The sequence below is a fragment of the Dryobates pubescens genome, chromosome 6, assembly GCF_014839835.1.
Source record: "Dryobates pubescens isolate bDryPub1 chromosome 6, bDryPub1.pri, whole genome shotgun sequence".
Classification (NCBI taxonomy): Eukaryota; Metazoa; Chordata; class Aves; order Piciformes; family Picidae; genus Dryobates; species Dryobates pubescens.
This window is the reverse complement of record NC_071617.1, coordinates 24318806-24334030: the sequence shown is the minus strand read 5'-3', so window position 1 is coordinate 24334030 and position 15225 is coordinate 24318806. Positions and strand designations below refer to the sequence as shown.

Sequence of the window (15225 nt, the reverse complement as noted above, 5' to 3'; positions counted from 1 at the left end):
ATGTTGTTTCCACTGTAAGTAACCATGAGAGCCAAACCAATGATTAGGCAGATTCAAAGAAGGTAATGTTTAGGTGTTAAGAAAAGATCTGCATTCACCCTACAGCTCATTTAGGCTTCTATTTACATTGCTGACTTTTACTCTGCACATCCAATACTGGTAACAATTAAGCTAATTAAAATTCACTAAATTGAGACTAGCTCAAAGTATTGTCTGAAACACAATTCATCTAGAGTTGAACGTATCACATTACTACAACATGTTACACAGCATGTTCTAAAATCATGCTATTAGATTTTATCAGTCTTTGCACAGAGCAAACACCAGTTTGCCTCTAGTAACTTGCTTAGAAGCAAAGACTATCCCCAAGCACAGAAATGCTGTCCATTCTCAACTCTACCTAAGCGCTAATGGCCTGTCACACTGGAAGTTCTTAACTGTGATTTCCCAAGAAGCTTCCATTTAAGATGTACAAAAAAAAGCAGCAAAGTTCCACAAAGGAGTCAATCTTAAGTATTAAAAGTTTCAACTTGGTTCATGATATGAACCAGAAGTTTGCCAGGTACTGTACACCCCTTCTGAAAATATCACTGGAAAATGCATTTGAGAACTACTACATGAACTTGTGTTCCATAGTAACTACAGGAAGAGACCTTTCCCTCAAGGAATTTAAAACATACACTCCTATTATACTTCATTCCCCTTAAAATGTAATCCCACAAGTGTTTTCCCTAGAAGCAGTTCTTACCTCTTCCTCACAAGCCAAGGAAGTATGCCAAGAGAAGTAATTAGTGCATGTCTGCTGATCATAAGACAGAAAGACAGGCAGGCTGTCATCTCCAACATCAGACTTGCATACAAAGATAAAATAGCTTTTTTGCTTCAGGTTACGGTCTGCAGGGCAAGGACCTCCATTTCCATAGACAAGTTTTAACACCTGATCTTCATAAGTTAAAGTTTTACTCAGTTTTCCAGCATTAATTGATTTTGAACCATCAGTGATGCAGACAGCTAATGTACAAAAGAAAACAAAATAAACCAGATCAAGTCTGATGTAACTGCCCTTCATAATTGCACCTTACAACACGAATAAGCAGGAAACTTAAGGTTTTCATCTCACTTCAATTTTCCTATGAAAGACAGGCTTTCTCACCCCATCTGGAGTTGCCATTAAACTGAGCTGAACTGCACTGAAACAAAAACCAGATACTGTCTTTAGCCAGCAGAAGTTACTGCATCTACACCCATTTAAGCAAATGTCAGAGCACAGTGCTTGGTTACCACTTCTCTAAAAAAGGAAACAATTACCACAAGATGTCAGATACACAGATTTTTATATATATATAGAAAATTTCAGATGCCTCTTAAAAAAAACAAATCCATCCAGTATTTTCTTCTAACCGCACAAAAATAGTTAATTCACAAGCACTACTTCTAACATTTAAGATGCTTAAATATTATCTTATGTTCAATTTGACAGAAAAGCACTTAAACCAGCTTAAAATACAAGACAATCTTCTGATGTTTTAGAAGCATTCCAAACAGAACACAAAGCTGCAAGGAGGGCTGGCAAAGGATCAGTGTGGACACAAGGCTCAGTGTAGATGTGTTACAGCAATACATCACCACTGAACAATTTTTCTGCTCAGCTTACTCTAACTAAGAGGTTTTACTTTCTTCCTTTTCATGACAGCCAGGAGGTGCAGTAGAAGCACCTTCACTCCTGCTTTCATCTCCAAAAGAACACCCACCCACTCAGACCTGAAGGGACTGGAAACAAGCTCATGGAAGTTTAAGAATGGAGTTCATCACCACATTTCCTAAAACAGTTTTAGGATCTTTTCCTAGCTAGTTCAGACATAGCTATTCACTTCACTCCTTCCACATTTGCATTAAAACCTGCCTCTTGTATTTTACTGTAAGCTTCAGCATAAACATTTTCTTTGGGTACTCTGTAATCAGTGATTACAGTATCAGGGTGGACAAGGTGCTTACCAGCTCCATCAGAACATGAGCTTTTAGCTTCAGCGCAGATGTTCAACTCAATGTTTCTGTTATGTGCATCAGTGATGGTATAGCCAGACTCTCGCTTCAGTGATGTTAAATCAAAGATGTGGCCTGCAGGCAGAACAGGGAATAACTAAATAAACCTTTCTTTATATTAAAAGCTTTTAGTAGCTTAATTTAGTAGGGAGGTTAACTGGCCTCTATTTCCCTACTAGCTTAGAAAGGCAAAGAGTTACTAATTCATGGGAACAGAGGTAAAACTAGTTTCAGAATTACATACTATTTAGGTTCAAAGGGACACTACACTACGTCAGAAGATATTTCTACATACCAATAAGCTTGTTGGCCACTATCCAGAGGATACATCACACTGCTCTTTTCTAATGAAGTCCCTCGAGAACAAAAAAATGCAGTAATGCCTTTTCCATGTACAAAATCCTGAGGCTTCTTCCTTACCTGTTGCAGGATTGGTGACCCGGCAGTCATCTTGCACATTGCTTTTAAGAGGACATGCAGCAGCGGTGAACCACAAGAACGTATATTCACAATCCTCAATGGCCATTATAAGTTCTGGCTTTGATTCCTGGACATGGAACAGTGGAAACAGCAACAGCTCTACAGAGTGATAATGTTAAGATTTCATGCTAGGATTATCCCTGAAGACTGTAGCTGAGCTCAGTTCAAACACCAATCCTAGGGCTTAATAGACCATCACAGCCCAACATATTAACCAAAGGGCAGAATACTGAAGTGTGATGATTTTAAATATACTGCAGTAACGATCCATTGTAAGGAGCAATAAAATTCAAAAGATGAGAGCTAAAGGCAACAGAAAATTCAAAAGATGAGGGTAAGACAACTCAAATGGAAGAGTACTTAACGGTAAGGCATAAAGAACTACACAGTCAATAGAATTATTTACTACTTGAAACACCTCCCAGCATACAATACATTCATCTTCAAGACAAACAGACAATCTGAAACTATTACAGATGATAAAATCTGTGCTAGCAGATTATACAAAACCATCTCTTAAAAACTACTCAAAATCTTAAAAGTTCAAGTACTTATAGGTTAGTCTGCATATCCATCTACAGACAACTAGGAAATTGGTAAGAACTGCTCATCATTCACTATACACATGCAGTGGTATGAACAACTCATGAAAATATACAACCCCATCAGCATAAGTCCACTTACAATTTTGCTTTCATCACACTTGAGGCGCAGTATTGTTGTTTTCTTACGAATTTTATCTGGACAGTGCTCTCCATTAGTATATTTCAGAACAGAAACATAATTTTCCCACCGGGGACCATCAGCCACTTGCCCAAGACTTGTACACTTTGTACCCTCCACAAGGGCAGCAGCAGCATCAGAAGGACAGGAATCTATACAGATGAACAAAAACTGAAAAGTTACTCCAAATATTATTAAGGCTTACTTGCCTGTAATAAACCCTCCCTAGTCTACTTTCAGGTATGTAATGGCTGATCCTTCTCCAAGTCACTGTCTCAATCAGACTCACTGGGGTGCTTTTTCTGCTAAAAAAATCACGAGTAGCAGCAACTGCCTCACTCCACTCAAGGTCACACACAAAGTAATGGCACTTACTGCCTGGGAAGTAGACTAATACACAGAGTGAAAGGCTGCAGCCTGTTACCTGGTATTCCACTGCACAAAATATGGAATCAGTCAGAAGATACTAAGTAAACATCTTGTGCCAAAAGATTAAAATAATCTTTAAGAGCTGCATTGGATTTCGCATAAGGATGGGAGAGCTAGGCTGCTGAAGTCAGAGAATGTAAGAGCTGCTAGTGAATCTCATCTGCCAAGTAGATTGAAATCAGGCCCACAACCCTCTGGTGACTGTCTCCACATAGAATAGAACAGAACAGAACAGGTTGGAAGAGATCATTGCGCCCAACCTATCATCCAACACCACCTAATCAACTAAACCTTACAACCAAGCACCCCATCCAGTCTCCTCCTAAACACCTCTAGTGATGGCAACTCCACCACTTCCCTGGGCAGCCTATTCCAATGGGAAATCACTCTCTCTATGAAGAATTTCTTCCTAACATCCAGCCTAACCCTCCCCTGGCACAGCTTGAGACTGTGTCTTCTTGTTCTGGTGCTGGTTGCCTGGGAGAAGAGATCAACCCCCACCTGGCTACAACCTCCCTTCAGGAAGTTGTAGACAGCAATAAGGTCTCCCCTGAGCCTCCTCTTCTCCAGGCTAAGCAACCCCAGCTTCCTCAGCCTCTCCTCATAGGGCTTGTGCTCCAAACCCCTCACCAACTTTGTTGCCCTTCTCTGGACATGTTCCAGCAACTCAACATCTTTCCTAAACTGAGGGCCCCAGAACTGGACACAGTACTCAAGGTGTGGCCTAACCAGTGCAGTGTACAGGGGCATAGTTTGCTTTGATTTTTTTTTCCCAGTCTGAACAACAGCCAACTATACTGTCTTACCACTTGCTTCCCCTAGCTACAGTGAGAATACATTTTGCTCTTACGTGCAGCATTGTATAGCACTAAGGGCCTGCAAATATTAATATAGTATTTCTGTGCCGAAGCAGATAGAGCAATTGCCTCCCAATTCTCTCTATGTCGTGTTAGAGATGAAAAGTCATAGAAGTTTCCTTCGTCATCCCTGTAAGAGAAGCAAAGGATTCAAACTAAGAAGCATTCAAAAAAAAAAAAAAATCCAGTAATTGTAAGTTGCAATTCTTAAGTCACTACAGTAATTTTTTAACCTAATAACTCTACAGGCAGAGTACTGTGCGGGAAAGGAAACCTACACCAGACTTATGGCAAGCACAAATGCACAGATATAGTAGATTGCTTTACCTTAGGGTACAAACCTATCATGACACCAGATATTAAAATTCTGGGCAAATCATTAGCCACATTTGACCCCATTTATCAAATGTAATGAGCTACTAATTGCTTGTGACAGATAGATGACATTTTGTCCAAAGCTTGTCTTGGTGTTAGTTCCAAATGCACAGCAGTTGCATTCTTCTTTGAATTACCTATAGTTAAATAATAACTAGATGCCCAACAACCTAACATACTCAAAGTTCAACCATCAATAATTGCATACCCAAGAGTTGACTTTGATACTAAGCTTATTCCCCAAAAGAAGCTCAAAGAAAACATTTTTCTACAGTAAAATTAAAGAAGTGCAGACTGCAAGTTACTTAAAATACACTGCACTGTCATTGAATGTCAGACGACCTTGTTACTACTGTCAAAATGCAACAGCTAAGTGGCAGTACTGCACTGAACTGCAATAAGGCTCTATTTTTGTTCCTCCATTTTAAGTTTGAGGAAACAACTTACTTGTAGGAGCACTCAGTAGATTTAACAGGTGGGCAAGCATACGGAGTGTGCCATTCAAACATGTAGGTACAATCTGGGGTTTCTTTCAAAAATACAGGCTGAAAAAACAAAACACAAAAGGCATTTGCTTTCTCATTTAGACATACTGAAGTTACCAAAATGTCTCAGTCTTGCTTCAAGAAGATCTAAGGACCTGTATTTACATAAATTAGAGGTACACAGCACCTCTGATAGCTGCAATCATGGCTTCTTCCAAAACCTGATTTTTCCACATGAACCTTTCTTTTAAAAGCACAGCCATTAGGAGCTTCTGCCTCCTCCAAAAATAAGGGGAAGAGCAAAATTATCTATAGGCACCACTATTTTAAAAAAAGGAAGGAAAGCACAAGTACAGAGAAAAGAGACACTAAAAGCTAGTAATCATTTTCTTTCAGTCTGGCTATGTGACACCTTTTATTTCTTACTAAGAAACAGTTGTTATTTCTGGGAGAACATCCCTTCCCAACATCGTCAAGAGCATTGCCAATGGCAGGCATCCTCTAAAAGGAACAACATGCCCTGATGTTCCTGAGGTATGACAAAGAGACCTTCATTAAATAGGGAATTGAAAATATTTCTCATTTTTTGTACCTCACAAGACCTTTCAAATTCCTGCCTAATCTGTAAATGATTAGGCAGTCCTTGAAGAAAGTTCATGTTCTTCACCTTACTTTCCCACATATTAAGAGGGCAACTCTGGAAGACAGTCCACACAGGCAGCACATTTTGCAACTAACCTCAGATGTAGTCTTGTCACAATAGAATAATATGGCAGTGGATCGTTCGTATATTTTATGACATTTTTCTCCACTGGTGTAGTTAATCATTATTAAACCATTTCTGAATGTCAGATTTTCTGTAAGCAAGCCTAGAAGCAAAGAGTTGAGAAAAAAACATAGGTGATCCAGTCAATACACATGACTGCAGTAATGCCTCTGGCAACAGGGTAACATGTACAGTAAAGTACTGAGAAAGACCTCCGCCTTCCTCTAAAACTTGTAACCTTAGTTAATCTTCCCATTCTCTAAGTTCCTTCCAATGAAGTGCTATACCTGCTACTTTTTTGAAAGCATTGTCCATCTTCTTTACTTGACATGATGACACATTGACAGCCTCTGTTTTGCAAGGTTCTGTTATTGCTCCACACACTCTGAAGTAGTAGTCATACTCATCTGTACTCACTTTTATGTCTTTATTGGAAAGTGGCTTCAGGTTATAAACATGACCGTACCTTGGATCTTCCACCTGGCAATTTTTCCCTTTGGGGGAAGAAAAAAAAAAAAATAGTTAACAAGTTAAAATACAATTGAATACCTATGAGCCATGCCAAATGCAGTTAAGGATAATTAAGCCTTACTGGCACAAATAAAGCCACAAAAATGATCAGCTGTCACTTTTAGTGACACTGAGGAATCATTTTAGTCCGGCTAAGCATCTTATTTCAGTAAGTCACCAACATATAGAACCATGAGAGTAGGCGATGAATGGAACTTCCATAATTGTCAATAAAGCAAGATGAAACAGTTGCTATAGTTCAAAAAACTACTTTAAAGTGGCCTCAAAGCTTCTTTCTTCAGCCATGCTAAAGGTTAAGTACAGAACTGGAGACACGAAGTACAGCACTTGCTTAATTATCTGGAAGAACAGCAAGGTCGTGAGGCCAAAGCAAAAGTTGTTGTAGATGTCAGTCTTGCATCATCTTTCAACAGCTATGAAGTTTGCTGAGTTAGAAAATGACTGATCATAGGATACATTAACTATAGCTTTATGGGTCTACCAAGACGTACAAAAGCTTTAGGAAAATTCTAGTTTCATGAGTTGTATCAGCTCATATACATCAGTAATTTTACTGCTGATCAAGTCCTCATTAAAGTGACTCTCTGCTCAATATCCTGAAGCTTTTACAATCTCATGTTTCGAGGTTTTTATCACATGATTATTATGCTCCCCCCAGTTATTCAACAGGTTGGAACTCTTGTCACCAGTGACCTGCACAGTTAATTGCAAGCAGTAGCTTGTAAACATTCCTCTTAGCAAATGAGATCACTGACAGTTTCAGTAGCATCCAGGACTGCTGCAACAGGAATTCTGTACATTTCATAAAGCATTATCTACAAGGTACAAAACAGAGCCTGCAAGGGCAGAGAAGCACCTGTACACTCAACTTCCAATCTAAGAACCAATTACCAGAACTAGAACCTGTGATTTCTTCTTGTATGTCTAGAGTGAATTGTAAACTCTGATGGTCTCATGCTGGTCTCTCTCACATTGTCTAAGAAGTGTTAAGTTTGAATTGCTAGGCATATTATCAACCACGTTCTCATGAAGCCTGATGCTCTTTTAAGATTCACAAATAGGAGGAAGTCTGCCTGTGATTTAATAATGTAGTACTAGGATTTGTCAGAGACAAATCTTTCCCTACATAAGGAAGTACATTTGCCTGTCATCCTAAGCTATACTTTTAACATCAGTGTAATTCTTAGTTGGCTTAAAGCTCAGAAGACACATTCCTCCACAAGCCAGCATCGTTTACAGAAAGATTCACAAGGCAAGAAACAAACAGATTCACTAAGTACTTCTTGCACAGATTTGTTTGAGACTTTAAAGCTCAAGTAACTACACTTACCTTCTGCTTTGTGAACAGGACATGCAGCCAAGGTTCTCCAAACAAATACAAACTCACAGTCATCCTGTTGGTCAAACACTGGTGATCCCTACAGGAAAGGGACATATGAAAGAGGCTCATTAACAATTACATTGTAAATCCTAAAACTTACATAAAGAGTCTTTTGTTTTTTTAATTGCAGTTGCACAGTCTAAGATCTCTACTATCAAATTTCAGTACCCATTTTCAGAAAAGAGCTGGTTTTGATGGTTGACAGGATTCCCTGACAGAATTCACTGCTGTGTTCTACAGGCTTTGGAAAGCAGTTCTAAGTAGAAGCAAAGGATTACTTTTTAGAACCAGCCTCTCCATTCCAAAGGGAATAAACACTGTCTATTTTGTTAAGTTAAAAGTCTAAGCTCTAAAATCCTCATTAATAGCCATTGGCACAGAAAATTACCATTGTTTGGCCACACTGGAAGATTATCCGTGTAGAAAAACGTTGCTTATCTTTGCATGTGTCACCATTCAAGTAAATAATGCTTAATGACCCATCAGTAGCAGCCTGTGGGTTTATCTGAATGACTCCGAGGTTCTGGCTTTTATCATTGTATTTCACACAAGATCCTATGGCACCACCTACAGGAAAAAGAAAAAATTTGTGTTTTAGTTCCAAGTTTAGCTCCCAGCTGAGCATAAGGGAAAACTTCTTTACTTTGAGGGTGACAAAGCAGGAACAGGTGACTGGAATAGGCTACCTACAAAGGCTGTGAATTATCCTTCTCTGGAGTCTTTCAAAACACACCTGGACATGTTCCTGTGCAACTTGATCTAAGCAAACCTGCTTTAGCAGAGGGATTAGACTAGACCTCCAAAGGACCCTTCCAACCCCTACCCTTTTGTGATTTGATAACTAGAGTTAAGTTTATTGTAAAATAACACAATGGAGCAGCCTTAAGAGAGCTTTGAACATTAAAGCAAACTATCTCAAACTCCTGAAGCAGAACACAAGAAGGTTTTTCATAAACACAGGCAGAAATACTGTGTGTCTAAAGCCTTTGAGGACTAGTTCAAGTTCATATTCTGCATTCCCTGAAATTTTAAAACTGCCATAACTTTTCTGCTCTGCAGACTACAGCAACAGGTTAAATCTGCAACATTGTGTTCAGTTCTGGACCCCCTCAGTTCAAGAACAACAGGGAACTGCTTGAAAGGGTCCAGTGAAGAGCCACAAAGATGATTAAGAGACTGGAACAACTCCCTTATGAGGAAAGGCTGAAGAAGTTGGGTCTCTAGGTTGGAGGAGACGGAGGGGTGACCTCATTAATGTTTGTAAACACATGAAGAGCAAGTGTCAGGGGGACAGAGCCAGGCTTTTCTCAGTTATATCCAATGACAGGACAAAGGGCAACAGGTGCAAGATGGAGCACAGAAGGTTACACAAACATCAGTAGGAACTTTTTCACTGTAAGGGTGACAGAACACTGGAACAAACTGTCCAGACCAGTTGTGGAATCTAATTCACTGGAGACATTCAAAACCTGCCTGGGTATGTTCCTGCGTGGCCTGCTCTGGCACGGGGGTTGGACTAGATGATCATTTGAGGTCACTTCCAATCCCTAACATGCTGTGAAGTGCAGTAAGACATAGCATAAGCTTCTCAGTCTGGAATAATTCAACAACATTTAACCTCCTTCTTTAGGACGTCAGTAAAAATCAAGGACACTGACAAATACTGCCCTCAATGCATTTTTCCCAAATGCATTCCCACACATGTCAATGCAAGAATTCTGATGAGCATTAAGCTGTCAATGCAAGAATTCTGATGAGCATTAAGATGCCTCTTAGGGATGCCATTCTTAGTATAAGGTCTTGCATAAGAAGTAGTAACTTCCAAAAATGCATGCTACTTGACTTACCAGGGCATCCAGACACACTGGGTAAAGGCTTGCAGACATTCAGGAAAAACGTTCTCTTCTTTGCTTCCTTTGAAGTGTCTATAGCAACCCATGGCTCACTCTCTTTGCTCAAGTCACTTAAGTCATACTCATTGCCAGCAGCGTCTGAAAAAGATGCAGTACATACAGTAAGCTAAGAGATAATCTTTTAGATACCTGCAGTACTGTTGGGTTCGGAATGATACAAGGCTCACAGAATCACAGAACGTCAAGGGTTGGAAGGGACCTCCAGAGATCAACCCCCTGCCAAAGCAGGATCACCTAGGGCAGGCTGTTCAGGAACACATCCAGGAATGTATTTATTCACTCATGAATACACACAAAGCAAAGTTATTTACAGAATCACATTACACATCCATTGAGACAAAGTGCCATTTCCAGTAAAAATATCTCTACACAAAACATAGAAGAGAGCTCCCTTAACAGTTACTTCCCCACAAATAACTACTCCACAATTCACAGGTGCATTTTCCGAGAGGGCAATACTAAATTAACCGTTTTTTTCCCAGAGTTGTAGTGAAGCAGAACCCAGACATGATAAGTATTAAAGATTTTCAAAGCAATTATCAGTTCTTATGCTGAATGTTGGCTTCTTGCCTGTCTTCCTAAGTTAAGCCTGCTTCAAACAAATTACCTCTTCTTCCTCTCTACAGCTTCTGCGAAGACTTCAGGTCTTACAATGTCTTTACAACAGGTATTCTTAAAGATCTCCTCTACCGAAGTTTGCTATTCAGTTACTCCTTCCAACACTTGTTAGAAAGAGCCTACTCAAATTCCAGCTACTTACCTGTTACTTGGCAGTCTACAGGGGCAGGAGCACAGGCCAATGCTGTGTGAAACTCAAAAAAAGTATTATGGATGCTCAGCATACTGTTTATCTCTTCACGCACAAACTTAAGCTCTCCAGGATAGGAATCATTACAAATGAAAGTCACTGTGAATGTGTCTGATGCTCCTGTAAAACAAACAATCTGTTGGTTCACACAAGAATATTTGAACTCAAAATTCAAGCTAATGCTTAACTCCAATTTTTTAACACTTTCTTATTGTAAACTGCTTCAAGGAAAATATTAACTTATTGTTTTAATTGTACATTTAATGGTATAAAATTTAATTTACTTGTAAATACAGAAGTCTTTAGAGATCTGTCCTAAACCACCTAGCAGCCCCAACTGTCTCCAAATGGGAGACCAGAACGCCTTACACATTGAAGAGCATAATTTCATTCACTGAACTGTGCTTCCTAGGTCTTCGACGTGATATATTTGAAGAAAGCAAAAAAATCCTACAAAACATCAAGACAGCTGTACCAGCAACCTCTACATTACATCAGGCACAGCAAAGCATCGAGTTCAGAAGCTTTGTTTGTTTGTAAGAAATTCAGTGTAATGACTGCAGGAAAAAAAAATACTGCAGCATGTTAAGTGTTGTTTACTCTCTTTCCCACAGCCTACAAGAAACATTAGAATTAGGGGGAGGTAATAGTAGCCATCAGCAGTGCATCATTGGGTTATCAAAGTGGTAGAAGCTCACAAAGCAAAATACATGAGACCTCAATCACTTGTTTCCCACTGCATATTAGGTATGAAAGCATCACAATTAGGACAATAAGAGCTATGGCCATAGCAATTTGTACAGAGAGCAAATATCCAGAAGCAGCTGAAGCTCTGAAATCCAAAATCCTGTTTTCCTAAAAGCCTTTTGTTGTCAAGGTGTTATAAAGATATCTACAAAAATTCAGTTTTAGTACCCTTTGAGAGACTTTTAAGCTGAGAGTTACACATTTTCAACAGCATTATCTGCAAAACAAACTTAAATAAATGAAGTAGAGATACATGATACACTAGAGCACTCATTCAAGAAATCCCATTTAGAAGAGTGTGAGCTTACTGAAAATTGACCTTTCAGATATGAAATAATTTTAGAGAACATTATTCATGAAATTGAAACTTAAAGCAATAAAAAACTTCATTTAGAGTAAGAGCTAGAATGTGTTTTCCTTTCTCCATGCGAGGAGCAACATTTTTTGTCTCAGTAAGGAAAAAAGCCCCTGTCCTGAAGGGTTAAACCCCAAAACATGCCCTAGCCCAGACAATGGGCTAAGCACCTGTGAATGTGCAAACCTGGTCAGTTCCTGGGGTCCAAATAAACATGTAATTTGTAACACAGCTGTGAACTTTGTGTGCACCAGGCCATGTTTGGATATGTCCCATCCTATAGGTCCAGTTATCAGGGTCCTGTGTTACCAAGGGGTGTTAATTGTCTTGGGACAGTATTTCAACCAGCCAAGAAGTTATGCAACTTGCCTTGTTCTCACCCAGACAGCACCACGAGCCAAATGCTGCTGGAGTAGCAGCTAAAGGGCCTGCTCTAGCAGACCAGCTACACCTGGGCCTTGTTCTCACCACAGAGAAACAAGAGCCAAATGCTGCCAGAGTAGCAGCTGAAGAGCTTGTCCTAACAGGCAACAACTACACCCAGACCTTGCACCCGGACCAAGGCAGAAAGGGGAAAGACTCCAAGAGAATGGAATCCCAGAAGAGGCTACAGCCCAGCAACGGAGCACACAAGAGAGAGGCTCCCTAGCCCTCTCCAAGCCAAGGACTGCTTGAATTATAGTCACAGCATCTGGGAAGATGCCAGACAGCGGAACAAGTCGTGAGCCCCTGGCTAATCTGCCATGGGATCACATCTGTGGGAAAACCACAGATCACAGCACCTGTATTTCCAATTTGAATTGCTGTATTGGAAATGTTAGATCTGTGCTTGAATCATTAAACTGTCTTTATACGTGCAATGCAATACCCACAACCAACTAGAATCTGAAAATATAAGTTACAGCAGAGCTTGAAGATACCACCACCCAAGATATTAAGTTATTATATAACCTATGCAGTTTACTACAGTCCCACGCTGTGTTTGGTCTGTTTCCAGGAGTTTTGGAATGTACATGTATTATTGAGAACTGAGCCACTGCCATTCTGCATGATCTGATTTCTTCCTAAAATTTTAATATGAACTAGCTTAAATGACTGATGTCAAGCCCAGTAGCTTTTGGTACATGAAGGAAGGGAGGAATGAAGACCATTCACAACGTTGGTACAGTATCAGCACTCATATCTGTTGTTTATTTCCTGAACTCACCTGATTGCACACGAAAAGGACCTCTGTAGGTAAGAGTTAGAAACCCTTCACTAGACAGATACAAAGTTTTGTCCAATTCCACCAGTCTCACTGATGTTAGATTTTCTGCTTCACATCCAGCAGCTGCTTTGCCATTGATTTCACCACAATCTGGCACGGTTTCACAAATGTTTAGCTAGTTTTGAAAACACAAGGGTGCAATGTTAATTGCATCAGAAAAATTAATTCCACATAATCATTTCCACATCAGTAGAACTCATTTGTCAAGAACTATTTCAAGCAGCATTGTGTCCATCATTGCTTGACTGCAAGACAACCAACTATATTACAGCAACAATATCCTCAATCTTTAGCTCTAAGGGTTCAACAAATTCTCCCCACTAGAAGTACAGGATGTGCTTTAGCAAGCTTATTCTTGCAACTTAAAAAAACCCAAACCTATCTGTGGACAGCCTGGAACTACTAACACATGCAGACTGCATTAAGAACACTGACAGGGACAGGTTAAATCTCTTTCTAGTCTTCCATTGTGGTACTACACAAGTCCATAACTAGAAAGTCATGCAGAGCCTTAAAACCGTGGCTACATTATGTTTGCTAAAAACCAAGCACTCTTAAGGCTGAGACAAACGAAGTTATCCTTAATTGCTCCTCTCAAACAGCACTTTCCTGATGACTCAAATTTCCTATCAGGAGTCAAAGCCCCAGCTGCTCACTAAGCAAGACTGGAAAAATGCAACAGCAACATCCATGGACAACAGATTGTACAGTCAGAATCCTTACCAAAAACTTCTTCCCAATGCCAGTAGCCATATAGCCTTTTGGAGAAGCTAATGGCTGCAGATTGAACAGGAAGCCAGTGTTTGGATCTTGCACAGAGCAGGACTAGGAAAAAAAACAAATAAATTACATCATCATCATCTCTTCCTTCTGTTTTAAGTTTACCTCTTACTTGTAAATCATCCTTTCATTCCTTAAACACATTCCTAGCCTGCATATCAACTAACAACCTAAATTTAGACAACCAGAATACAGCTCTGGAAGTAGTAACACATTGTTTAATCCTTTTGCATAGTTGTCCATTGGCATCAGCCACATATCAATATATCAAAGTGCAGTTTAACAGATGACATGTAATAGGTTAGCTAAGAGGAAGGAAATTCTGAGGGTTGCCTTCCCACTAATATGTCTATGCTGAGACCAGTCAATTAGAAGCAATTGAGTCCCTCAATGTAAATTAACAAACAAAAACCACAAAACACCAAAAACAAACCAAAGGAACAAAACCCCAGCACACTCCAAAAAAAAACAAAGCCTCATTTGATGTGTACACAAACAAGGACAATCTATATCCTTATGTACAAAGGCAGTTTTACCAGATGCCTTGCAAGGGAATGAAATATTCAGAGCCACATCAAGTAAGATGTCCTAGAGACAGAATATTTGAAAAGTGTAAATTCTGCCCAAACTATTCAGCAACATTTCAAGAAGGCAATAAAATATCACAAGAGTACATTATGATCAACTTCTGACTTCACTGTAGTTAATTTTCTCCAAGAGCCATCCATTTAAACACAACAACCAGGAGTGCTAGGAAAAAAAAGTGTCAAGACTATAAATACAATTATCATCCTCCTTCTCACCTGAGAATCATCTTTTGTTTCCTTAATCGGACAAGCAGCCTCAGTTTCCCATATGAACGTGGTAACACATTCCTGAATACCTATGAACTGTGGGCTGCTACTCTGGAAACAGATTGCAGAGAGAAGACCAAATTAAGTGTAAAAGGCATCAGCTTCCAGTTTATGCAAAACTCTCAGGTTTTCATAACTGACTTCACTACAAATGCACACAAGTCCCACTCCACTTCCCTCCCCCATATTTGTTTTGAAGGTCATGCTGAAAGCTTTGTCTAGCTAAACACTTGGCATGTCATTAAGCCTCAGCAAAGAACTGAGTCTGACATCCAAATATTCAGATTAAATTCAATACTGAATCTAGATGTGGACAACCAGACCTTGCCTCAGTCTCAGCTTTGAAGAGTTTGGGGTTATAATGCACATTCCACTGGGGGAAAAAAACAAAACCAAACCAAAACCAAGAACACCCCACCACAACACAACAA

General features: G+C 39.6%; 1 protein-coding gene across 1 annotated transcript in view; it reads right to left on the bottom strand.

Moving 5' to 3' along the window:
- Positions 1–15225, bottom strand: part of IGF2R (insulin like growth factor 2 receptor) — a 50905-nt gene that overhangs the window by 14753 nt on the left and 20927 nt on the right. Inside the window, exons 19-33 of the mRNA XM_009908821.2 lie at positions 14744–14845; positions 13884–13985; positions 13101–13275; positions 10744–10911; positions 9918–10061; positions 8459–8637; positions 8020–8107; positions 6446–6652; positions 6131–6261; positions 5355–5452; positions 4526–4662; positions 3208–3398; positions 2464–2590; positions 1996–2118; positions 749–1011 (exon numbers count right to left, since the gene is read on the bottom strand). Of these exons, the coding sequence (XP_009907123.2) occupies positions 749–1011; positions 1996–2118; positions 2464–2590; positions 3208–3398; positions 4526–4662; positions 5355–5452; positions 6131–6261; positions 6446–6652; positions 8020–8107; positions 8459–8637; positions 9918–10061; positions 10744–10911; positions 13101–13275; positions 13884–13985; positions 14744–14845 (2235 nt within the window). The remainder of the gene's footprint in view (positions 1–748; positions 1012–1995; positions 2119–2463; positions 2591–3207; positions 3399–4525; positions 4663–5354; positions 5453–6130; positions 6262–6445; positions 6653–8019; positions 8108–8458; positions 8638–9917; positions 10062–10743; positions 10912–13100; positions 13276–13883; positions 13986–14743; positions 14846–15225) is intronic.